At 40.2% G+C, this 27,109-nt stretch overlaps 1 protein-coding gene across 11 annotated transcripts in view; it reads right to left on the minus strand.

Moving 5' to 3' along the window:
- Positions 1 to 27,109, minus strand: part of LDB2 (LIM domain binding 2) — a 374,702-nt gene that overhangs the window by 197,531 nt on the left and 150,062 nt on the right. For 3 of the 11 annotated variants that reach the window (XM_040064761.2, XM_040064760.2, XM_040064769.2), the window contains exon 1: positions 16,751 to 17,052. In XM_040064761.2, coding sequence (XP_039920695.1) covers positions 16,751 to 16,882 — 132 coding nt within the window. In that variant the 5' untranslated portion in view covers positions 16,883 to 17,052. Of the gene's footprint in view, positions 1 to 16,750; positions 17,109 to 18,030; positions 18,161 to 27,109 lie in introns of those variants that run through there. The other 8 variants (XM_058420649.1, XM_058420650.1, XM_058420648.1 and 5 more) reach the window with 5 other exon arrangements.

The following is a 27,109-nucleotide window of genomic DNA, read 5'->3' on the forward strand; positions in this document are numbered from 1 at the left end:
AGCAAGAGGACTTGCAAAAACTGAACATTAACTGAAGGCACCATTTGGAGTTACTTCAAAGCAAGTCTATGAGACTCTGCAGACATCAGCATCTGTCACATACTTCTAAAGATTTGAACTCTCACTGGGTTACTTCCTGCAAGACATGAACATCTTTACAGAAGAGATTAGAGATACATCATGAACCATATCATCCTGACTATTTATCATGATAAACCTGCCAAGTGCATTAAATTTGCATAAAAGGATGTGGTCACCTTTAATAAGCCACCTATATTTTGATTTCTCAGTGACAAAAACTGAATTGAAACACATTTAGTAAGAGTGCTGCAACTAATCCTTGAGTGAGCAATCTTTCACAGAGCTGCCACACTATGATCTAGCTCCAAGGTTTTGTAAATGTGCTTTTTCATTCATAGCTTAAGTTGCTAGGTATTACAACATAGTGCATCTCTCTAAGTGAATGAGAAATGCCAATTTAAACTTGTAAAACAGTAAGTCTCTCTTACAATGTCACTTAAAAGGAAAAGTCCGCAGCACTGGTATTTTGAGTCATAATCTTTAGTGGAATTATCTGTATTCATTGCAGTTCCCTGTATCAGCAATGTTGGTTCTGGGTGAAACTTCAACAAATTTCATTTTTCTTTAAGTTTTTCTGCTGATGTATCTAACATTTTTATGTGTACTTGTGACAAGACCCAAAGGGAAATCCTGAAGGGTATTTAAATCTGTGCAACCTAGTTAACATTTTCTGATAAATAATAGATTAGCTTTCCATGAGTTACTACTTCAGTGTAGTTTTTGAGATACATCCTAAGCAAGTTTTAAATGTAGCTCATCAAGGTAATACAACCAAACTAACTATGTCATCTTTGCTACAGGTTATTATCCAATCTTGAACTTTAATGTCAGGTCACTAGAAATTTCAAAATGTGCTTCTGAAGACACTGTAGGCTACACCAGGAAACCCTTTTGCTTTTACTGTTCCCTTTGGGTTAGTAATGTCTATAAAAATGGTATTTAAACATTTGCCTGTTCATGGTCACTCAGACTAGTATATTTGCTGGAAAGTCACTTCTGAAATCCTATCCCTTCCTAAAGCTAACACTATTTACTGTATCATTCTCCCATTTCCCTGAATCCAAAAGTAAAGAGAAGAATGGAAAATTCTGGTAAAACTCACTAAGGGAAACGTACCTTGAATGCACCTGTTCTCTGAAAGAATGCATCCTTTTCCCTTCCTCTTCCCCAAAGTGACATGTTTCAAGTTAATTCTTTCCAGATGCTATTTTCAGAGTCTTCAGTGACATCAACAAGCCACAGACAAAATCCCAAATCTATATTACAGGACTGTTTCTGCAGGATGGAAGAGGCTTGGCCTCAGTTGAGGGACCACTGCCTAGTACTGCACTTCTCCTTCCATCAGCCACTATAAATAGGACTTATGATCTTCCTCCAAAATGCCTGTGATGCTCCAGGTTCCTTAACCCAGATTACAAGATGTGCCCCTTCTGGTGCCTGGTGCCAGTGAGAGTAGGATGCAGTTACTTACTGGTGGATAACTGGAGCCCCACCTGCGGCCGTGGGTGCCGAGGACTCCAGGCGCTGTACGCTGCCACACTGCAGCCTGCCCTCTGCCTCACTAACGAGAGCAGCCCACGCAGTTCTGTAGTTTAGGAATCAAATGTATTGGCTGAAGGAGGAGCAAGGTAGAAAGGTGCATTCAGAAAGCATCAGGAGTCTGCAGGCCCAGATGTTTCGGCCCCAACACAACGGTTGTCTCGTTGAGGGGGAGATGCTGCCTTCGAGGCGCAGGGTTGTCCTGTGGAAAACCTGACTGCATTCCCACTCAGGCCTTTCCTTAACTGACCTCTGAAAAAGCCCAGTAGCTGCACTGCCTACTTCACAGAGGTCAGTTTTTAACTCTATATTTACAATCTGCTATGGTGACAGAGCATCTCAGAGGCTGCAACCCCCTATCCTGCACCCCGGGACTCCAGAGGAGCACAGGAGAATGGAGCAGATTTAGTAGAGTTTGTGGAAACAGCCCGAGCCCCTGGCCTAAGAGCCTCCTTCCCAGTGCAAAGACAAGCTAATAACTGAACACATTGTCCTTTGATGAGGATGTGGGCAGGGGTGTAATTGACAGCAACAAAATTCATGCCATCACCTGCCACTGAAGATGAAGCAAGGGTGGACATCAAATGCATAGCATATAGGAGGGAGATAAATGCAAGGGTGAAGCATTTTCTGCAAGAAGCCTTGAGAAAATTGAAGAGTCTTTATTTTTGGGAAGGACTTGGTAAAGTCTTTCTGTCACCACAATAAATAGACAAACCCACGTTCACCACAGTCATCGTCTTCCTTGCAATTCCTCTGCAATTACATGGTGGGGTCCCAGCATTCCAGCCCAAATCACTTCTCCTTGCAACTGTTTGTGTTGTGAGAGCTTTCTTTAATGGATTCATGCTCAAAGTGTAAAAGCCAAGCAGCCATGCACACTTCAATATTTAAAAGCATAAATAAAAATCTTAATAGATCCCAGATGTTTCATTTCCTCCAGCCCTTGTCAGTGATTGAGTTGGTGCTGATGTAGATGATTTTTTAAGATCAGTGGTCAGTTTGATACTGAAAAAGCTTTAGATGTCTGGGAATTTCAAATGCAATTCCTAGAAATAAATAAATCATTAAGTACAACTGTGAATGCAAGCGGCTGCTATTTTGTAAATTTATTTTATGGCCTGAAATGCACCCACAGGTTTTAAATACAACTGAGTGCGAAACAGACAGTAACATTTTGTCAAGATATATAAACCTCGTAGATATAATTATTTCAATCTCATTTTCTTAGCAAAAGAACTCAAAGTTTCATAGAAATAACAAACCGAAGGAATCCATACCTTATATGCTGCTGGTGATATTGAAGCTTATGAAGAACTTGCTGTTTATTTAAGCAAAGCTCAGATTTGCTAGCTGCATCCATTTTTCACTTATTAAACCAGCAAGTTACCATTTACCATACCAAGCAAATAAAGCACTATACAGAAAGCATGTCTATAAAAACAAGCTTCTGGGCCCAGTAACTCAGGGCATGCTGCCACACACAAGTTTGCAAGTGGAGTGAGCAGCTCAGTTCTCTCTTTCCTATTTTTACTGGGAGAAGTTCTTTAGTCTCCCAAATGAAAACAAACGGGGGTGGGGGGGGTGCAGGGGGAGGCTGAAGCTCATAGGTAGCGTGTAGAGACCCATGATGTGTGCACTTGACGTCATAAAATGCTATAAGTCTGCCAGGTCAGCAGCCATAAACCCCAAATGCTGCCAGTTGCAGGCTGAGCAGACACTAAAAGGCTATGAATTTCATTTTATCATCCTTCCCCTTCCCAATAAAGCAGTAGAAGCTAGCAGCTTCTGGAGAAAAATGCTGTAAAGTATTAAATATGGACATCCAGAATGTGGTTTTGATCAGTATTAAAATAACCCCAATGACAAATCTGCAAAATTTGTTTTTATTAATACAGCTAACAATGCAGGCTTTGGAGTCCACTCTCAAAGAGCGTCAATAAACTCAGCTAAATAATGTACTTCATTCAGCCTGCCAGATCTACCTACTATTCTGCTAATTTATGAGCTAAACATTTCTCTCCAGCTAAATTTCTGATTGAGAGAAACTTCATTTGGTTTCTGTTATTTGTTATGCTACACAACTACACTCCTTGATAATGAGTGCTGCTTGTTCTTAACCATGTTTCTATTATACCTTTTGCATTTTGTGAAATTGTAAGTGCAACCATAACAAGTCCCTGAACATTGCAGTTTTATTGCAGCGCCAACTACAGACAACACTGAAAAGCTGAATATTTCTAGTCCTTTTGGAAAATCCATTAGAATAGATAGGTTCCACAAAACTAAGTTTTTTGCTGTTCCAGTTTCTACACCTTGTTCTAGCACCTTCATACACAGCGCCAAATGCTCATTTCATTGACTTAAAGAAGAAATCTTTGCATGGGATGAGGAGCCACAGTTACAAGATCAAACTGAAGCAAACCTAGGAAGCTTCTGACAGAGAAAAAGGGGGGTTTTTGTTGTTTGTTTTTTGGGTTTTTTTTTGTTATCACAACAGCACCACTGGCCTACAAATTATGTTATTTGCAATTGTGCATCTGTGTGCCATCAATCTCCAAAGAAGGGAAAGTCTGCTGGGCTGAGCTCTCAATTTATGTTTCTCAGTTGACTCTTATAATCACACACAGTGTTCTCAACCTTAGTGCAGTTATTCTGGTAACAAAATTTGTACACCAGGTGGGTTTATCAAAGTTCCCATGGTCCTAATAGTTTCATAGACTTCCTATAATAATCTTAAAAATTATATAGGTAAAAAGAAAAAGACACCTTCAGCAAAATTGGGAGAGTTCTTTACTCTCAATAGGGAAAATATTTTAATAAAGTAGCTAGTATATGCCTATAAAAACGGCAAGAAAAAATGCAATTTTAAAATGTCACCCTTTTTTGATGCTGCCTTTAAATGTGGTATTAAACAAAGCTTAGGGAATTCTGGGGTCCACAGGTGACAAAAGGTGCAAAAATAGCATGGACACAGAGCAGGATCCACTGACAAGGATCCCTTGGTCCTGCAACACTGCAATCTGGATAAAGCATTAATATGCATACCCCAGACCATGATTAGAGAGAAGGCTGGGGCTCTGTGCAATGGTGGGCCTAACACAGCCGAGGTGCAGCGAACTGCTTCACTGCCTTATTGAAATTCAGTCCATCTAATTGATACTGCAGAAGGCAGCAGCATAATGAAACAGAGCAGAGATCACTTCAGTAGTTTTATCAAGCTATGCTCTCCTGCTCCTGACTAATATATAACCCCACACAGGACTTCACTCTTTCCAACTTCAAGCAATCCTAGGAATGGTTTAAGTTTCTATAATATGGTAACCATTAAGATATTTCTATTAGATCACCATTCAGAAATGTATCAAGACTCTGACTACCTTCATTTGTATAACACCAAAAAGGCATTGGTAGCCCAGTTTCTTTCAGAATGACAAACAGCACCTTTTCCTCAGATTGAGAATAAAATACTTATAACTACCTCATTTATTGGTGAGCAAATACAGGTAATGTCTTAAAAAGCAAAATCCATTAGACTCTGGGTAGTTTTGGTAATGTAAGTAGTCTCCAAAAGGCAACAGATGTGGGGACGGGGGAGGGGGAAGTTGATTTCATCTTTTTAATATTCAAAGTGGGTCTGTTCTCACTGGCTAATTAAATCAGTAGAGTGCAAACAATAAAAGAAAAAAATAAGTGTTGCCTTTCTTCCCTAGAACAACCTCCCTGATTCATCTCTACTTATTACAAGAACTTAATTTATTACCAGACTTTACAATATTCCTTCCCCAAATCATCATGAAATAAGATACATATTCTACAGCACCAGTTCCCTTCAAGAACAATATGCTTGTCCTGTAGAATTTAAGATAAGATATTTTTTCCCCCATTAAGAAAAAAATGGGCTTAGAATGAGCTTCTTTGATTGCCAAGAAACTACTGGAGAACCATACTTAAAAAACAATAGATTTAATAACAATATCAGATGTACAAATCAACCAGAAGAACGCTGTCGTAAATATATTTGTAGCTGCTTGGCAAACCCAGTAGTTTTGCAAGGATGCGATGAATTCCTTGAGAAGTAACAAAATGCATTAATAACATTAAACAGTCATCTTCCAAGAACTTGGACTATTGTGGTACTTTCTAGTAAGACAATTCTTTTTAGTGCATATAATAACAATTTAAAAAAATATTTATGACATCAAAATGCCAGTGGCACATACAGATTTGGGTTTGAAAGTATTTTTAATTCTACTACCAACTTTTAACCTTTAGTTAGTTACAATACAGAGCACAATAATAAAAACATGCTGCAGATACTGACCAGAACTGCACAGTTCTAGCACTGTACAGAACAGAGAAGGTGAGACCAGCCCCAAGAACCTTATAGTAAAGGTGCACATCATGAAGACAAGGTAGTATGAGCATCAGTAACCACCTAATTTTATGAGCATAAAGTTCAGCAAAGGATCAACATACCTGTACATGGAATAAGGCAGATTGCACACCCTGAGTCCTGGCCTGCTCTGGTGTCCCACATCATCAAGTTAAATGAAAGTTTGGGCATGTTTGTCTATATATTAAGTGACAGTACTGTGAACAGACCTGAAGATAAGGGACAATATAGGGATGTAGACCCTTTGCATCATAAGGGTGTATTCAGCAATAAAGTGGTGTATAGCAACAGAAGGCAATTATTTCAGTAGTTGCCTAGTTTTTGAAAACATCAGAGCCAAGAAAATTGTTATAGGACCTAATGCGTGAGTTACAGGCAACACCCCTCAGATGTTCAGGATCATTGTGGAGGAAAGCATGGACATGCTTGTTTGAAGATGTAACAAGTGACAACCAAGACACTAGTGTAGCCCAGGACCCTGAGGTCCTGAGCATTTATAGATGCAGGGTTCTTTCCAAGATCCATGCACTACTGGCCTAATTTTAAGTTTAATGGTAGTTTCTCTGCGAAATGCAACTTCACTGTAGTTAATGAACTATCCACAGCTGAAACCAATCTATTTAACCCCAGATTCACGGCAGTATGGACTTACCTGCTCATTGCCAAATGCTAACTATAACTTAGTTGAAGCTACTGTTTAGCTACCATTTAAAACATACTCAGTATCAAAAAGTACTCCGCACCCTTCAAGCATTCTTCTGGTTAACCAAATTAGTGGTCTCAAACAAATAAAATATTTACTCTGTACTGCATCCAAAACCAGCGTTTCTTTATGCAATCTGACTGATGAGCAGACACCAAAGCCATGGAGATAATATCAGCAGGTCAGGCTCAGCAAAATGATGCCTCAGCTTACCCCACTTAGCAGTAAAATACATGCTATAAAGACACAAACAGGAATGAGCCCACTAACACCTAATTTAACTGTATCTTGAAAACACAGTATAGTAACCCAGCAAAGAGATTTCTGTTCGTATTTGTATGAAAGGACATTTGTCAATACCCATTAACCTCTGGCTTTTACCTGTTAGTTTTCTAAAAGATGCTTGTGTTGCTTCACAAGCCACAAGGTGTCACAGTGGCTCAAGTGGTAGGATTCTTGTCAGTCTAGACACGCAGGTTGTGGCTTCAGGTTACATACCAGTGCTAACACCGCTCTGTACGAGGAAGTCTGTGCTACACTGCATATTTAGAAGTGCAGCCCTTTGGATGCAACTATCAGCCAAGGTGCAACTCGGTTGCCTCAGGATGTTTTTTTCGTATGGGTATTAAATAAACTTACAGCACTGTCAGGGAAGAGAAGTACTTGGTGTGTGGGCATCTTGACCAATCTTTTTACTTTGCATTATTCACCCTGCCAGTGTTAGGAAGTACTGAAAAGAGTTGAGCTAATCATTCGTATTAAAAAAAAAAAAAAAAAAAGAATTCCACTTTGTTCTACCAAGGGTTTCTAAGAATTAGTAACAACTTATTTGAATGCACTAATTATTCGAATTTAAGATATATTTTTGCTCATCTTTCATAACAAGCAGTGTGCTGTAAGCACACTAAATGTAATACTCCGCTAAGACTATATATTGTAGTTGGTCATATATTGTGGGTTACTGTTTTGCATCCCTGACTGGATGAGCACAGATGGAGCTAGAGCTTAAAATGCCAGGAAGCTTAGAAAATTTTTACCATTTTTCTAACGTAACTGCACACTAAGCAGCGTTCCATTCCATGAAAAAAATTATGCACATACATCATATTTACTGACTTGTAATTTTCCCATTCCAACCAGCCATTGTTATTAATTTGCTTTACATTCATACACCAGTCCGTCCTCACTGTAAAGCAATCAAAGATTCTTCTCTGGTGTATTTAATTGCTAAGTATCATGGTTCTATTTGGGAGCTAAGCTCAAAACAGGAAACACAGCCTCACAGCTTAGCCCATATAAAATAAGCAAATTCTTTCAGTAATGGTTAATAAATTGAAATTTGCATTCTGCAATTATTTGTAAGAATAAAACTCCATTGATCAAACATTCACAGAAAAGCATAAAGAGCACGAATATAGCCAAAGCAAATTCACTGCTAAACTCAAGTGAATTGTCACGGAAATTTTTCATGTAGTATTTGTTGCACTCAGGTAATGAACATTTACCCAGTGTGTTGGCTTTTCATGTCCCATTATTCATGCCAACACATTCATTAAAATGGGCCTATGCTATTTAACATAATCAGCAGTGTGCATAGGTGTGGCCTTCAAAGAGTTATTACCACAGTTTACAGGCATGCTGTTCATAAATACAAGCAGAACCCCAGTCAGTGCAAAACGCCAAGCTTCCCAAAAAGACATATGGTAATTTTTGCTGTGTAAAATGGATAGATGCACTATATAATGCATAATTGCATCACATTATATCTGAACTTCTAATTGCTTAAAATGATACTTTAAATCACATCAACAACATTATTACCTAATTACCCTAAGGGTTAACTGATATTCCAGTGATTAAGTCTAGGTAGAAGCGATAGAACTATTGTATTGCCTTCATCCACTACAGCAAAAGGTATGGTTGCAAAAGCACGTCTCAAATCCATATTCTGAGAATGTTTTCAGCATCTTGGTATAGGGAAAAAAGGTGGAGAAATGAGTGCCAAAAGGAAAGAGGTCTCTCTTGCAACATGCCGAACAACAAGAATTATTCTCATTTGCTCTAAAGGAGCTATTATATAGCAGTTCTTTTCCTTTCACATCATTGTGATGCAAAGTAGAGTAACACAGTAACATTTCTGGCACTTAAACCGGCTACAAGAATTATGGAAGATGGTGAGTGACATTAATCTGAAAAGGCAAGTCACTGTCAGAATGTGGAGGAGTAAAACAGACAGTTGTAGGCCTTTCTCCACTCCAGATGACCCGTGTGTGAGACTTTTGTTAAGCTCAGGAATAAAGCACAGCATTATAGATGTGAGGCATTGCATCTTCCCCTTTTCCACTCACTAGAGGCTGTCCTGGTCGCAAACCTAGAGCCAAAGCAGGTGCCACGCCTGCCTTGCCCCCCTCACCCTGGAGCAGGTCTAGTCACAGAGGACGGTGAGAAATGCAGGTGCTGCTGACTGCCTTCCTAAGGGATGGAGTGTGCTGAAGGTGCTCCAGCATAAGAAGAAATAAAATGAAAAAGTTTCACTCTATTTCTGTTTCCTGTTTTCTGAGCATTTTGCTCTCTTCACGTAATTACAGTATTTAAAGATTTAGACTATTTCTTTTTGTATAATGTCGTCATTAATTTCTCATAAATCTCTTTGTAACCTGCTCTAGGACAGATGGCAGCTATTTGTCTGATAAAATCTTCTGCTAATGGCTGAGGCAAAACTGCACAATGGGAACAAAAATCACAATAAGGTACATAAAATACTTCAAATGCACAATGTGCTTAAAGTCATAATTTTCTCAATTTACTACTTTAGAAAATAACCTAATAAAAATGTAGTAAGGAAAAAACCAAATGTTTGAAAGTCCAAAAGGAAATTAAGAATAGTCCACTGCACATGTAATGTAAGACTGCACATTTTAATACCCAAACATAGTCAGTTTTTTTTTCCAGGGATTTAGTTTTTCGAAAATAAGCAAAGTGGAGCTACGATTCAATCTATCCTTGAGTCTGCTTTCATCAGGGGGTTCCAAATATGATCACTCTTACGCACACATAATGTTTCTTTGTCCTTTGAATGCAACAGATAAGGTTATTCAGCCAGGCAATTCTTTTGGACATCCTAGTCTGCAGCCAGCAGCCGGGTAACATGCATGGGATCTAGACAGATACTGAATCTGCTTTATGTGGGCAATCTGATGTCAAAACTATACCAAGAATAGATTTCCCCCTCCCCTTTATAACACACATACAAACGATGCTCCTGCTCAGCTAACTAGGCTTGGCAAGCTTAGAATCGGGGAAGATGGACATCAACAGGTACTGCAGATCACGTGTGACAGATTTACAGCAATGTTCCAATTCATTAAGTGCTCTGAAGGATGTAAACTATTGTCAGAGTTCTTCATAAAGAAGTAGTCTTCTATGCTCAAGTCTCATGCCTCAACCCAAACCATTCTGAGTCTGTGATTCAATTCTGTGTGCTGAGGATGGGAACAAACCCTGACCAGAAGCTTCAACATGGGCATGCCTCCTTGACAATACAGAAACATCAAGGTGATGCAAGACGACCTAAGTCTCACAGAGAGGACAGCCTGTTGCTGTAAAATTTATGGCCTTTGCAAAGACTCTTCAGTACCAAGAACTCTCGAATCTTGAAGAGGTGATAGGTGTAGAAACACACCAAGTCCTACTTCATGTTTAATTCTGAAAAGCTCTCATTTCTCCAGAGCAGTTGGATTTTCACCAACCTTTTAAGGCATGAAAGTATTGGAGCTGTTTCCAGAGGTATCAGCCATTCCCATACTGAGATTTAAGTTCTGCATGTGGGTCTAGTTGATTCTCTGTTACCTCAGAAGCACCAAGTGGATAATTCAGCCTAGATCAATAATTTATAGGTTTCAGTTTAGTAGGGCATGGCTGTCAAACACAATGTCATAGTAATCTGACCATAAAGTGCCTTCTCTCTGAAATTCTGATTGTAACCAAACACAGAAAGAACCATGGAAAAGAAAGATGCAGGCAGGTCTAGGGGAGAATATTTTAGCCAGGGGTTTGGGGATGTTTCTTTCGCAACTAATTTTGTCTAATAAATAAGACCGCTGAGAACTGGCCAACAGGTCCTGCCCTACCACAGTCTTTTTTGGAGACTAATCATCAGCCTCTTCAAGGCAACCTTTTTCATGCCATGATCACCCCTCTGAGGCATCAAGTAGCCCAACAACAATTTCTGGAAAAAAGTACCTGGCAAAAGTGGCGATCTATCCTGACCTGTTTACACAGAACAGTGCAGGAAAGAAGACTATTTTCATGGAGGAGACAACTGAACAAAGTATCAGCATGGTTGAAACGCGTGTTTATAATAGATATGCAACTTCTGGCAAAAAAATGCAAAAAAACCCCCCAAAAAACCAGTTGAAGTAAGATGTCAAGCTAAAAAATACCCCAAAGAGTTTAGCAATCTTACCCCTTTTTAAACAAAGAAAGTGCATGTACCAAATCCAAATTATTTTCTTTTTTATCTGATCTTGCAATCTTACTGCAGGCAAAACTCCAGCTTAAATAAGAGCACAGGACTGGCTCCTTCCTAAGATCTCTATTTTGTTCTTTCTCACTAACTAACAGCTTCTATTTTTTGAGGCTGGATCTGCATAGTAAATCTTGTTTACATCAGGGAAAGACGTATTTTAAAGGTTTTTCTAAGTGGATTTATGGCTTAAAGAGAAAAGAAAGAAAGAAAGAAAAGAATTGAGAAGGTTTCTTAATAGAAAATGATCTAGTAAGCATCAGAGTGATTGTAGGAGAGAGCCATTCTTAATTTTTTGCAGTGACTCCTTCTCCACCCTCACCAGCCTCTACCCCTAAATGCAGCATGTGTGCCATTTCCATTCTGTATATGACTTTTGGGGGTGGGGGGGAAGGGTGGGCAGGAGCAGCAAGATATCCCAGATCGTAAGCTAAGTATCAACATGTAAAGGAAGTGGAGTCCTTTTTTTCCCTCCCCTGGCCTCATAAGAATTGTTAGTTTGTAACAATTTTAATTGAAAGCAGCTGCAACTGAATTTTTTTTTAACGGATAAAAACATGTATGAAATAAAAGAAAATCAGTTAAAAAAGCCTTGAATCCATTCTGAAGTCAGTGTCTGCCTAAAGGCATTCAAGAGTTTTCTTTTAACACTGACCTTTTAGTTTCTGCAAAGCATGGTTCATGGTTCCGCTCTCAAAATACTTTACTCATGTTTCCAGAATCGCTAAGTATTAGTGTATTTGTGGGTGAAAGAATATTTCTTTCAAAAAAAAGTCAAAATTACTTTGAAACTCAAGTTTATGTGTTTTCCCCTCAACAAAACAAACTCATTGGACAAACTCAGACTTATGTACACAATATGAGAGATCTGTTTGCCATACTAAGTTGCTAGGAGAACAAATGTGATGTCACAACATAGATTTTTATGACTAATCTATTAAAAATGCATCAGATTATTTCATCAGATGGCAATGTGAGGAAGAAAAAAAAGAGACTTTCATTAAACTGCAGAAAACTTGTTTTGATTTGATTGGCTTTAAATATTTGGTGGTGTATGAGTGTCTGTGTAAGCTTCTAGTTCATTTAGCAGCTTTTAAATAATCAGAACACCCTCCTTTACTTTCCTTTTAATTTTCTTTATATATTTTCCCATCATGAAATCTTTGTTAAATTCACTATACAGCTTAATAGGAGTTTAATATAATTTGATTAAGCTGATTGTCTTTAAAACAAATATCCTACTAATCAAGGTCTCTAGTCACCCTTAAAACACTGCTCTCTTAGCCAGAAGGAAAGCTGTGTTTTGCATCCAATGGTGATGTAAAGCATAATCTCTTGTAGTGACAGAGAGAGATACAGGTGAATTTAATTTATTGTGATACACAAAAGTTCTAACAATACAGGGGACTAAATAAACAAGTGAAAGGCTTGATACATTTCTTTGATTACTGACAATAAAGCAACGCCTCAAACTTTAAACTGTCAGTAACTTTAAGTGATCTATTCACAGCACACTGTAATGTTACTGAATAATTATATACAAGATATAATCACCTTTTTTTTCTTTTAAGTGTAAGCAATTTCAAATGATTAAAAATTAGAACAGAAAAGGATTTATGACATCAAAGAAGAAAGAGGTGCCTTTTTAAACATCTAGTTTTATGAAAAACAGAGACATTTACCAATGTTGTGTATTGCTACCTAGAACTTCAGAAACTGCTGATTATGCCACAACGGGGATTCCTTTCTTGAAATGTTAAACCAACACAGATAGAAAAATATTAAGATAAACTGAGTATGAGTGAATGGGAATGAAATCCTGAAAACCACACACACAGCAAGGAAACAGCTGCATTTTGTTTAACCAGAAGTTAATCAACTATGAGAGAAGTAAGCAAGATTTATCTTTATATCTGCCAGAGATTATTAAACATTTAAATATTAATTTTACTTCTTTAAATAAGGATTGTTGAAGCATTACAAAATGACACTGGATGCTCCCCAAGTATTAATAAGAAAGCATGTACTAATTTAGAAAAAAGTATTACCACATTAGATTTCTTTGAACGACTTTTAAGGAAGGTACGGTTTTCCTGGACACTGTTTAGTAACTCAGACTCCCTAATTTACTTTAGATCACATAAGAATTAGCTAGGTGGTGGACTTTTGCCAGTACTTACATCATAAAACCACCCCCTGCCTGGGTGTGATTGGAATTCTTTGCCTAAGACTGACCCTGAATTTAAAAAGGCAGTTGTAAGTTCTGTCTGAGGAGCCCATAAAGTTATAAGAAGTTTGGAGAGCAAAGGTTTGCACATCTAGCCCAGGCTAAAGCTGCTAATTCTTTACTTTCATGACTTCCATTTCTTCCTAAAGAAAACAAGAACAACAAAGATAGCTATGCTGCATCTAAATGACCTTTCTTTATCACTCTGTACTTTGTCTACTTAATACACCAAGCACATCCTTCACACTGACTGCAACTCCCTTCAACCCAATGCTGACAGAAACTGGAGTAGAAGCAGTGGATTTTTCAGGAAAAACCCTGAACCATTTTGAGGACACTTCTACCTCCCCCAACATACCATCAACCTTGATGGAAGAGCAGGAGCAGGAATAGCATTTGCTGGTGGATTTCCCAACGATGTTTCTACCAGCTCATCACTTTTTTTTTTTTTTTTTAAATAATTTCTCACCTACCTGCAAGCTTTGGAGAACTACAATGGGAAGGAAGAGGAGAAAACAGATAGACATGACACACAGATACTCCTTCCATAGGCTCTCCATCCATCCTCTGTACAACTTTATTAAATGATGTATGCTTTGCTCTGCCTTGGAACTTCCACCTCTGCAAGGGACAGTAGAGAATCCAACTCTACAGGGTTATTAACAACATTTTTATTTTTTATGAAACCAGAAAAATCCCAAAGGCTTTCCATGGATATATTTGGGATAATGGCTGTAGTTTCCCAAATTTTTTTTTTTTTTTTTTTTTAAATACATCTTCATTTGCCACTCTCTCTGCACAAGATGGGTCCATGTGGAATCTGCCAGCTTGCTACCCCCAGTCTTTTGGAGAGTTTCTTTGTAATTCCTTTTGCCTTAAGCTGCTTTGCCTGCGCTCACCTACCCCCTGGGGCTCACAGAGCACAAGCAGCCTCCTTCAGAGACCAGTGCCTACATTATTCCAAAGACTGCCTGAAGAGAAAGGTTCAGGCAGAAAGCCTGTATCACCCAGATCACAAGCACATTCCTTCCATGACATACAGGGCTCTGGATTCAAAAAATGTAGAGCTAGTTATAAATGCTCCAGAAGCCTTCTACCAATCCCAAACATGCTTGGAAGTACATAAAATTAATGGGAAATTTCCACATCTGACCTGCCCAAGAACCTAGCATTATTCTTTACAGACTGTCCACACCTAGTCACTCTAGTGTCCCAGGAAACTAGTCTAATATTTTTTGTTTATTTATTATGGAGATGGTTTAATTGCAAGATGAATGAGATGAACTGAAGTTAGCTAGAAAACACATTTCAATGAACAACAATGCTTACAGCACAGAGCTCATAAACTAAAAAAGAGAGAATGTAAACACTGAACAATCACAAAGCAAAAGAATTTTTATTCTGAGCAAATAAAAGAAATGCTGGTGCATAAGGCCTTCATTAACTAAATACTGTCTGTCGAAGTAAAATGCTGCTGAAACCTAGCAAGGCGCTCCTAGCAAGAAAGAGTGGGTTATTGCTTTTTGCCCACAACAATCCATCTGAATTTGTGCAGCAGAAATTGCAATTAAAGATGCTGGAGTTTAATTCAGCACACCTCAGCAACGAAGGAGGGAAAAGTTGTTTCACAAGTCCCTCAAAAACTTCTCTGGTGTAACATCCAAAAAGGAGCTACAATCAGGAACTTGTCAATTATTAAAAGTACCACTAAAATAATATGTAAAAAGGCTAAGTTAGCACTGACAGCTTTTAGAGCAGGTTGTATATAAAACCCTAAAGAAATCACTCAGTGATACATATTTGCTCTTCTCACTTGAAAAAGTCTATAAGGAATTACATGGATATGTACAGGAATGCAAGGAACAGAGTTGCAAGACACTAACAAACAAGAAGTAGTGAACAAACCCCATGAACCCCCTCATTCTAAATGGCAGCAACCCTCTGCAGCCAACACCTTAGGGCAAAACTGATGAACACTTGCCATGATTTTGGGAGCAAAGAGCTGCTTGGAGTTTTTAGCCAGCACAAAGTGTATTACCAATTACTCCCCAGCAACGTTTCAAGCCTGGCAGTGGAAACAGTGATAGAAAAGCAGTTACCCCGTGGCGGTACCCAATCAGAAAGCAGGTCACATCTCGTTAGCTGTATCATATACATTAAACGTCACAGATTTTCCATGGCTTAGCTGACAATTCAGGCATTTTTTTTTATTTATTTTATGATAACCTCCTGTTATCTTAAAGAATCACAACACGACAAACAGATCAACCTGAGATCCTTCACCACGCTGCATGTCACAAACCTGGCAGATATTTGCCACTATATAAAGCTGTTTACTATAAAAGATTCATACTTTTTAAAAGTCTTTTCAGGGCACCACTAATAAACTATGAAAAATTGCAGCACCAAGAATGTTTGCTACACAGACAACAGGGACAGAAATTCAGCCTGATCCACTTTCACTTCAGCAGACTTGAAAAGTGTGCTTTACTTAACCATGTAAATAACAAGATGTAGCCCCCACTACTTTTTTTTTTTTTTTTTAAATGACAAAAGCATTTCCCCCTCCCATTCAGTATGTTCTTTGCAGTGGCTGATCTGGATTTCAAAGCCAGGGTGTATAAACCACAAACACATTTTACAAAGCATAACCAATAGTGAATGTAGTTTACGTTACTGGGTACTTTTGACAGCTATATGATAAAGTAGTGAACTGACCATCTCTCTTGCTAAAAGCAACAGCATTTTAAATATAAACACAAATTTCTCTTGTCGGTTGTCCCAAACATGTGGTCTTTAAGAGTACCCTAGGAATAAGTTTTTAAAACTCCACTCCTCTTTTCAGTTATCATCCATTTTTCATTTTAATGAGTTTACAGAACAAAACCAAAGAAACGTCTGTCTCTCCCCCTAAACCTGCAACACACAAGAATTAATTTTGTGCAAAAGCCGAAGCAATACTTTGCAATATTATAGCTGCAAATGCCAGCAGGACAGATCCTGAGCAAACGACACACTAAGGCAAAGAAATTTTCTGAGAGCAGCATTATAATCAATCCTGAAGTGCTGTACAGTAATTTCATGATTTCAGCCTAAGCTGGTATCTCCTCAAAGAGTTGCTCTGCGTGGAAACATAATGAGGGATTACCCAATTAAACTACTAAATTAATTAGGGTTCATGCCTGCATATACTGTACTGTCTAGTGGGACGCTTCAGCTGGAATTCGGGCTGAAACCTACCACGGTCCATGCACAGGAAAACAAGGCTGGGGGACTTACCTCCGTCCGCGACTGCAGCCTCTTGTTCATTTCATATATTCGGTACTCTGGTTGCACCATGTATGGTGTGTGTCTCCTATAAAACGGGCCAAAAGGAGAAGAATAGAAAGGGTCATGTGGTGTGCTGGACATCTTGCCTGCTTGCAGAGATTCAAGCTACACAGAGTATCATCAACATCCATACAGAGCACATGGGCTGTGTGTTCTTCACAGTACAAAGTAGCGGCGCGCACACACACACACACATCCAGGCTGCACGCACTGGCTGGGGACTGCTGTGGGAGCCCGCTCCGGCGGAGACGGGCGGGGGGGTGGGGGGAGCGGGAGCGCACAGGCTCCAGACACGGAGAGGGAGGCTGGATAGCTTCAGGCACCGCCGCTCGGTTTTAAAGCAGCAGTTTCTGGAGGGGTCATTTCCTGTCCGCGCTGCCGACTAGTTCAGAAATGCCATCCCCCCCCCCCCTCCCCGCCTGGCAGAGGTGCGGGTTGGGGTTCGCTGTCCCCCCGCAGGCCCCCGCCGGAGCCGCGGCCGGCTCGTTAGCATATAGGTGGTTTAAAAGCTGCCTGAGCCAATCACCCCGCGGGTAATGTCAGAAATGTGATTACTACAAAATACATAAACACGGGCCACGGCCATCCAGCCGCGGGCAGCCGGCGCTTCCCCCGCGCCCGACGGCTCCCGCTGCTCGCCCGGGGCGGCCGCTCCGCGCTGCCCGGGCCGGGGGGGGCCGCGCCCGGGGCACGGCGGGGAGGGCGGCCGGCACAAAGAAATAACCTCGCACGCCGCACTTCGCACAATGGAGAGCACTCGTATGCCAGCCGCGGAAACCTCCCGGGAAGTGGGAAAGCACAAAGGGGCGGGTGGCAGAGCGGGACCCCCGGACAAGCACGGGCAGTGCCCTTCGGCGGGGGTCAGCCGCACACAAATGGGTCGTTTTGGACGCCGGCGTCCGGCGTAAAGGCGCCCGCAGCTAGGTGGGAGACTGCTCCCAGTTTTTAGGATCGTTGCGGGGCATAAATCCAGTAGCGGTTAGAGAGCGTTGCCAGTGACTATCTAACATTGGGGAGGGGGGTCCCGAGGGAGGAGGGGAGGGGAGGGCAAGGGGAGGAGATCACCCTTGGAGGTGAGGAATGAACTTTATCTGTTGAATCATACTTGCAGGAAAGTGCTGGGAGCGGACACCACGTGAGCGAAAAGTCCTCAAAATAGAGAATAAACAAAATGGGCTCGTGTGCTCAATGGGAAAGTGCAAGGTCTAGGAGGGGAGCCTTCGAATTACCTGTACGAAAAAGTCCTCCAAGCACAGACCGTGTCCTCATACACAGCTGTAGAGTATCAGGTATTATTTACAGTACTGAATAAATGTAAAAACAACAATAAACAGCGCTGAATTAATCTCTCATGTAAATTCATTCAGGCAAATGGAACCACTCTAGGAACAGATTTAGTTAACTAATATGATTAAGAGAATAACAATCAGCTGCAGCCACAACGGTTCTCAGTCAGAGTGCTCTGCATGAACACTGCGGGATCGCCCATTTCACAGATGGGAAAATCAAGGCACACGCCATTACTTTTTCTAAATTTTTGTAATAATCCTGAAAAATATTTGAGCATGACACTGCTTTACCCACTGTCAAAAATCAATTCATATCTGACTGAATGTAGGAATATTTTAAGACATAGTTGAAAAATTCTAGTTTTCACTGGCATTTGTCTAATTCTGGAAAGTCTGACCTCTACTTTCAGGATAAAATATGAAATTTCATACTTGATATTCTACTGACCACTGATCAGAATCATAATTTATCTTTCGCCTGCCGGTAGTTGTTTAGCAAAACTATTTCTGAATGTTATGGAATAACAGTTTCCATAAGAAGTGACGTATTGAGCTGTTTTTATAGACTTCCCACAGCTTCTGTCACCAAACACATAGACAACAGATAATACATGAGGAATGTCACTTCTTTCTTTAAGAGCACCCCAGCTATGTAGCAATACCACACTGCCACTCCAGTACCATTACTGGAGGTGGTGAGTTCAAGAAATAACATGTGCAACGTTTGGCTCAGTAGTGCTGCAGTGACTGTCTCAGTGTTCTGCCAGGGTTTGCTGACCCCATGAAAAGCCTGTAACATGGTTACACACCTACGAGAAAACTTCCCTGCATCTACCTTGTACTCTAAAAGATCCCAATAAGGCTACCTTAAAACCTGAAACCAAAATGACCAGAAAAAATAGAGTTACAGCACTAATAAACACAGTATTTATAAACAAAGTACGACATGCATTTAAAAATGTCAAAAAACCCCAACCAGAAATCTACCAAGTTATAGATATTACCTTCTTTGCAAAGCAAATCCAAAATATAACATTTGCCCAAGAAAGGACACACTGCTTTCTGTAATTAAAATGGTGGAATTTTGCATAGCTTGTAAGCTAAAATTCACTATTTCACTGAAGTTAAACATGACGATTATATTAGTATTGTTATTTTGGCTGAGGTGGGAGGAAAAGGAGGAGCAGTAGGATATGCTTTCATGAGTAGGAATCCCAGATACTTCCCTCAACCCCCTTATAAGATCTTCTGTGTATGGGTCTAGCACAAAGCAAAAATATGCAGTGGTATTTTAATAATTCCCATTGATTAACTGGCAAATTATCCCACACCTACAGCCCACCAGCAAGAACCAAGTCCCAGGGTAGGAGTCTGCTAATTACAGGCTCCGGCAGCTCTTCCAGTTGCCTGTTATCATCTAGACTAGTGTGATGCGCAGAACAGTAAAACAGAAGGCAGAATCAAAGGAACATAAAGTTACAGGGATCCTGACACTGTCATCTCGATTCCCACTTGGATCTGTTGCCTTTTAAGTTTTGTGTGTGCTCTGGGGATGTGGGCTAGGGGGCATGCAGCCAGCCTCATTGCCTGGGCTGTTCCAAATCCCCTGCAACCACTGGCATCAAGCTGCTACCCAAAGTGCCCTGGGGGTCGAAGGCAAATATCTGACCCAAGATTTAGGGCAGTCAATAAATTCCTTAATCTGGAAACAAGTTTAATGTGAGCAGAGGAAAAAAAGAGGTGGAGGAAAACAAGAGGAAATACTAGTCTTCCCAAATCGGAAAATGAGTCTATTCCTGTGCATATGCAAGGCTCCCAACAGATGAGAAAACTGTGTGCAGGGTTGTCTTTACGTGGGTGTATGCACATGCAAATCCTGCTGCACCTCAAAATGGTGAGACTTACACCAGCACCTGGAGGCCACAAAGGAAGTACTGGGACACATCCTTGGTTCCCCAGTCCCCAGATCTGCACTCTGCATTGGTTTACCCTAACCCTGCCTGGATGCTGCAGATGAACACGAAACAAGGCACCAGAGCAGAGAGGGATCAGGACACAGGCTTGTGATTCCCAGCTGTCTGGAAGTTAGACCCCACCAGCAGACACAGAGCTGCGTTTTGTGTCCCTCTGGCAAGGCACTAAGCGCCACGTAGCTCCTCGGCCCCCCGAAGGAGGGCTGGGATAATCTGGCCGCTGTCTGGGTGCTGGATTGCCCTCTCCTGGGCAGAAACAGAAGGACCCACACAAGTCAAGGACTCGCACTCTGGCAGCTCTGGAGGACAATTTCCCTTCATTCCAGGGGAAAGCATGGGTCCGGTGGAGCAGAAGGGTGCATGTCCTCTGCCTCCGCACTCACCTGTGTAATACCTCTCGCACCTCTGAGTAGCCAAGTTGCACCTTTTGGTAGAAGGACCAAAAAACCAACAGCAGAAAGTTCCAGGGCCAAAGCAGGGAGCAAGAAAGGATGAACCAGAGCAGTTTGCTGATGTGTCCGTGCTGGGGCACCTGGCACAGGGATCCTGCAGGGCCTGCACTGTGAGGGCTCCTGCGCCCACGGCACGGAGAGCACGGCCCTGCCGAGAGCACCGCCTGCGGCCCAGGCACAGCCTCGCTCGGCCGGGCTGACAGACCAAGCGCCTCTGAAGGATGCACTAGTTTTAATAACCGCTTAGGAAGAATAATAACAATGTGGAAAAGCGATATAGCCGAAAATAGGTGTAATTGCTGTATTTATCCCTGGTATGTGTTGACTGATCAGTCTCTGTCAGAAATCATGTTTACAAGGACACATTTAAGACAGTAAAGGAGAGACTTATCATAGTTAAAGACACGTAGCATATGAAAAGATAAAAACTACAAGTACTTGAATATTGAGGATGCTCAAGTAAACAAGATTTGTTTTTTAAAAACTAACAACACTATATTTTCGAAATATCCTTTGTTCATACAAAAGCTAAACAGCACTGAAGACTTCTGATGGAGTGGCCTTAGGTAAAAAAACAAAGCTGTTTTCCTGTGGATGCTCAAGAGTGACTAAATGAAATATGCTTATCAAAAGCTGGGATGCACAATGAAGAACCACCAGCAATACCCAACCATCTGTAACGTATATTCAACTACAGAGCTCAAACACAGATTTTGACAGGCTTCAGGTTACTTCCATTCATTTCTACAGCGATAGTGTACCAGATGCTTGCAATTTATAGCAAAAGTAGAAGCTGTAATTTGTTTGCATTAAATATTAGTACATTGAAATAAAAATATATTCCAGAAAACAGTGCCCTTTCACAGATAATTTGTGGACAGGAAACTAAATAAATCTGTTCAATCCATTGTTAAAAATATTGACTGAGCTCAGTGTACGCTTCCAGACATTTTCCATTTAGATTACTTTTTATTTTTGTTGTGATAATTTTCACTTTCTGTCCTTAATGAATGACATGATGGTTTTTATCAGAAGGGTTTTTTAAAAAATCCATGTGGGACCCACTAAAACTACTGTGTTTCAGAGTTTGTAATGTGGCAAGAAGGGTTCACATCTTTTAAAATCTTCATGCTTTTTGCAGACTCAAGCCTACCTTGCATAAATTACATATAATTATCATTCAATACAAATGAAAATTCTAAGAATTCGCTTCCTCTATTTAATCCCAGTAAATTAGATTTACAGCTCCAACATTTACTCGTGATGCTAGAAGTATTTCTAAATTGATGATATCACAGAAGGGATTTTGAGTATTTTTGAGTTCTTTGGTGTACACAATGTCTCTGTCCTCAATCAAAATGGATATGTAATTTTGTCTGGAAACGTTATGAATGCTCAGCTGAAAACAGTCTTTGAGAAGCCTGCCCATGCCTGACTGAGCAGTCTGTCTGCTTTACTCATCCAGTACCTGCACAGTACCTGAAGGAGACATGGCAGGGGAAGTAAACACGGAACAAACTTGAAGTGGTGAATATCTTACCTTGATGTTACATCGATTGGCCACCTAAACCCACCAAGATATAGCAGACAAACTGCCTTACCATCTCTCCGATGAAGCTGTGGTAAGCCAGGGCTGTGTGTTTTAAGTGTCCTCCCTTTGTGCCTTCTACTGGTCTGTAGAAGCTCCAGCTGCAGTCCAACTCCTTGGCTCACAGGAGACTCTTGCTTTAAGCTAAGTGGCTTCATTTTGCTCCCCACCACGCTGTCAGTGCAGCACCTGAGTAGACAGTGGACTTGGGCAGCCTCCACCTACACACCCATCACACCTGGGCACTGTAACTGCAAAGTATTTTGTGACCATGTGAGGGGGACTGCTGTTAGGGGGAAATAGTACTCTGAAGAGAGGATGAGGTCTCTGGGCTGCAACAGCTTCAGGAGACCAAGGCATATCTGTCCATTAACAGCATCTTTCAGATTAATAAAACAGCAAGGAGTTTTAATATACCTTGGTTTTGTTGATTCTCTGAGGACACCATGAAGGCTGCTTTCTTGAATCCAGCAGCTTCAACGACACCTAAGTCCTGTTTTGTTCCATCTCCCCATTTTCCTTCATATTGCACGTACCCGCCCATAGCCCCTTTTGGAGCCGAATTCCTTTTCCATAAATCATACCTGCCTTCGTATCTTCCCACCATACATATTTGGTTTCCCCTCCCCCACCCCCTCCGTGGGGCTGCATGCTGCTGAATTTTGGGGTGGATTATCACTGGAGACTGGTGCTGGGAAGGACTGTTTGAAGCAACTGAGATTTTCCACTCAAAGTGCTCAGCAAGTTTTGCTGGGTGTGTTTCCCCTGAAGAAAGTATGAAGAAGTGATGCTGAGGATGGTGAATCTAGAGCAGTCAAACAGGGGAAAGAAAGGGATGAAATTCCTGTAATTTGCCTTTTGCAGCCATCTCCCAGCGGCTGAGGAAGAAAACAGCCTTCAGCAGCAGAGAAGACAGTGCTGCGGTTTATAGCATTGGCAGGCGGCCAAAAAAAAATCTCCAAAGAAGTGGGGGAGGCTACAGGAGCAGACTATGGTCTGGCAGACTGACCCTCCAGCAAAAAATCAGGTCAGGAGAGAGGAAAGGGCTTGAAGCATCTGAGCCCCTTTCTAATACACTAATTTCCCTTACAAACAAGCTAAATATGAATTAAATGCAGGTGGCATAGTCACTCAGCTTTAATGTATTATGCAATGTTTTATTTCAAATTTCTTTAGTCTCAGTGCAAAGCAAGAATCATTATAACTACCCCTCAATATAGTAAGAAATATGCAACACTGGGCTTCAACACATTCTTTAAGCAATCCTTTCTCCCCAACCAGGGTCTTAGAACAGATAAGTGAACATGAAAAAGAGATTCTCATTTTGGCGAGTGATTCACCTGAGATGTTCATTTTGGCTCGCTTTTCCTACCTGGAAAAGCTTAGTATTCCTTCTACATCACCAACTCCACCATACCGATTTACCTGTTACACACCTCACCCACTGCTCAAATTTCAACATATTTCAATTAGTTGAAAGATTACTTTTTAAAGGACTCAACTGGGAGCACTCAGCTTTGGAGGCATTTCAGTTGAGTGCTAATTAGCAACTAGCTGACTGTCAACTTTTCTTCTTCGAAGAGAGGGTAGGATTGGTGATTCCCTTCTGAATTACCTGGCAATCAAATACATGTTGAAATTTATTCATTAACTTATAATAATCATCATCCCAACTTCTTTGGCAATTTTCATCTTCAAAGCACTTTATAAACATTCATAGAGACACTAAGGTGGCTAGCACTATGACAAAACTGTGCAGCCTCCTGCATATAGGTCTCTCTTCCTATTTTACAGGTGTGGAAGGTAAGGGAGGGGTGAATGGCTGAGGAAGTCAATGGCAGAAATGGAGTTACACCTCAGAAAGGATGATTGAAGGATTTGCATTTGGATCTTGCACAGCAGAGATATACATACTAAGCAGAACAAGTCAGGGATGGACAGGAGAACTGGTGTGAAAGGGAATGATACACAATGAAATTCTGTGCCAGGTACCAAGGTGAGATTTATTTAAGAGCAATCTGGAACTTATAACTACGTCTTTACTATGTAACTGAAAAAAGGTACCACCAAATCCTGGACTGCATTCACCATGTTGTTTTGAACCAACTGCTATGCCTTACTACAAAACATGCAGTGCCACTCTATTTTATTTATTCAGTTATTTTAATACGAAGTCCCAACCAATTGCATAAAGAAATGTATATTGAAAAGATATTATTTACTACACAGATTTTTTTTGTCTTTTATTTTATGTTTTTAATTTATACTCTATTTTTTGTAAAGATTTGATCATAAGCATTTTGATCTTAATTTGATCTTAGATCTTTGCACTTGCAAAACACAAGCCAAAACTTGCTAGGTGAAAGTATGCAGGATACAATCCATTGAGATTCTGGATATCACTGTTTCAGGTACTCTTTCCACTGCTTTAGACTGTACACTCAATACATCAAAAATTCAATCAGTTACCTGTATGCATATTTTGTAGGCACAACATAGTGTTTTTAATTTGACCTTTAAAATTTAAGTACATGTTATCATTTTAAGCTTTATAATTTGAAATGTTACCATGCTCTGCAGTGCTTGAATTCTGCCAGGGCCTTGTATGGCTGCATAAATGTGAGTGAAATAACCAGGAGTTTTGCTTGGAAAATCTGATTATGCTGCAAGAGCAAAATGTTCCAGCTCATGAGGACGAAAGACTGGCTGTGCCTCTCCTTTAAGTGAATAATGAGTTTGAACAGAAAAATAGTCTAAGGAAAATATATACTGAATACATCTTTATCTCCTCTATCTCATAGATTCTGGTCTTCCAACATCTCAAACCTTCCAGGTTTGCTACTCAGTGACCTATGTCCAAACAATGACCAGAAAATGAACATGCATCTAACTCAGTATTTAAAACATACCCAGATGCGTTCTAAACAAGTCTGGTATGTACATATCGTAGAGAGCATGGAAAGATGCTGACATCTCTGCAGAAACAGCAGATCTGAGCTCCCTCTGACATGAAACCTGGCCCACATCAGGAGCTACTGCCTCTCATGTCCTGGAGACAGGACACCACCAATCAGCTGCTCAATGGCAGCAGCTGCATCTCTCAGGTTCAGCTCTCATTGCTAGATTTGATTTCTGATTCTAAGAGTGCATTCTGCTCTCTGCTGTCTGTTGTCTTCCCAGCATCATCCCATTGCATGTATTCTGCAGCAATGCCATGGTGCATTTTATAGTGTTGTGCTAAAACCCCACAGTTTCAACAAAACCACAATGTTTTTTGCATGAAGTAAAACTTCATGGAATGTGGAATTCTCATATGTTTGCTCATATCTCTTTGCTTGTGGAGTATGAAGTTTTAAAGTTATTAGTTAGAAAGCTTCTAATAAGACGAACAGAAAAAAACGTCAGAACACTTTATTTTTGCTTGACACCCAGGGAACTGGCACAACACTCTGTAGAATGCCTTCTTCAGTGCAAGTATCCTAGTAAATATTGCCTTGATTTTAACATCTGGTTCCCATTAAATAAAACTACAGATGTGAATCCAATAAAGATAGACATTTTGGAGGGAAGATAAAAGGCTGTAAATTAACCAGCAAGACATATGTGTTCATTTGCAAAAGCCAAAAAAGCAAGTACAATTACCACAGGACCTTGCATGTCTTAGCTAGAAAGGGTAGCACTAGAATTCCTATTATTTTAAATAGAACTCATCCTTAATATGATATAAAATTCTGGACTGAATTAAGATTCTAAGGCACAATATTCTACTTTTTTGCATTTTTAAACTGGCAATCTTAATATTTGAGGAGAAGAATAAAGGAAAGTGTGAGAAGGGACATTTAGTCAGCTAAAGAATTATGAACATAACGAGGACAATTACAGGGCTGTTTTACATTAACAGCATGAGCACTGAAAATTTTCAAGTCTTCATACAACTTTTGTATTTCATGTATATACATACATTATAATCAAACCCTAGTTAGTAATACGCATTGCATAGAGATCAAAACAAAGGGGGTGTTCACACACCTGGAGTTAGGTCTACACTGAAGTATGCCATTGAAAAAACCCAAACATTTAAACCATTTCACATTTTGATGGACAGAGTTTTGATTTTCTGAACTTCTTAGCATTATGGACTACATCAAAAATGTTTGCCAGACATAGCTAAGCTCATTTGGTGTTTTTTAGTGAAGGAATAAAAAGAACAGTGAGATGGGGGTGTCAGGATGAGTACATGACCAGTGTGTGTCGTCAGGTCCCTGGAAGGATATATCCCATGAATTGTCCTTGCTGCTACTGTTCCTTTTGCCAGGTAGAGGGCAGGTGGTTTGTGTATGATCTTCAGTCACACTTCCATTTGGTGGCTCAGGATTCTCTATATAGTTTTAGGGAGCACATCAGAAGTCAAAAGCAGTGATAGTTGGTTTAAGTATTCAGTACTTAAGCTTCATTTTTATAAAATTGTACAGAGGAAATATTTTAAAATAAAGTTCCATTGTTGAAAACTTGACTGATTTCTGTATGTTTACTGCTTTTACCTTGTTCACCCTTCCTGGGTCTTAGTTGTAAATATATGTGCTATGGCACAATTTTAAGCCTTTGACACTTTGGAAATCCTAAAATTCAAATTCAGATTAATGTTCTTGGCTCAAAACAATCAAATTGTGTCACCGGGAAAATCTTTAGGGGAAAAGCAGGCTTTTACAAAGACAGAGATTACACTTGTCATAGTCTCAGGGAGGCAACAAGGCTGTAATATAAAAAGGAGAGACCCCTCTGCCTCATCTTCCAAAATTTTTATTTAAAGGTATTTTGGGTTGTCATGCACCTCTCACAACCATTCTTCAAAGAGACTGCTCATTATGTTAAAGAGTTAAGAGGTGAGACTGAGATGAGAGACTGGAATAGTGACCTGAGTGACTGTACTAAGCAGCCTTGCATTTTTATAGGCTACAATAGTGCTAAATGAAGTTTAACAACCTAAAATTTAAGTTAATGGTGTT

The sequence above is a fragment of the Hirundo rustica genome, chromosome 5, assembly GCF_015227805.2.
Source record: "Hirundo rustica isolate bHirRus1 chromosome 5, bHirRus1.pri.v3, whole genome shotgun sequence".
In the NCBI taxonomy this organism is placed as follows: domain Eukaryota; kingdom Metazoa; phylum Chordata; class Aves; order Passeriformes; family Hirundinidae; genus Hirundo; species Hirundo rustica.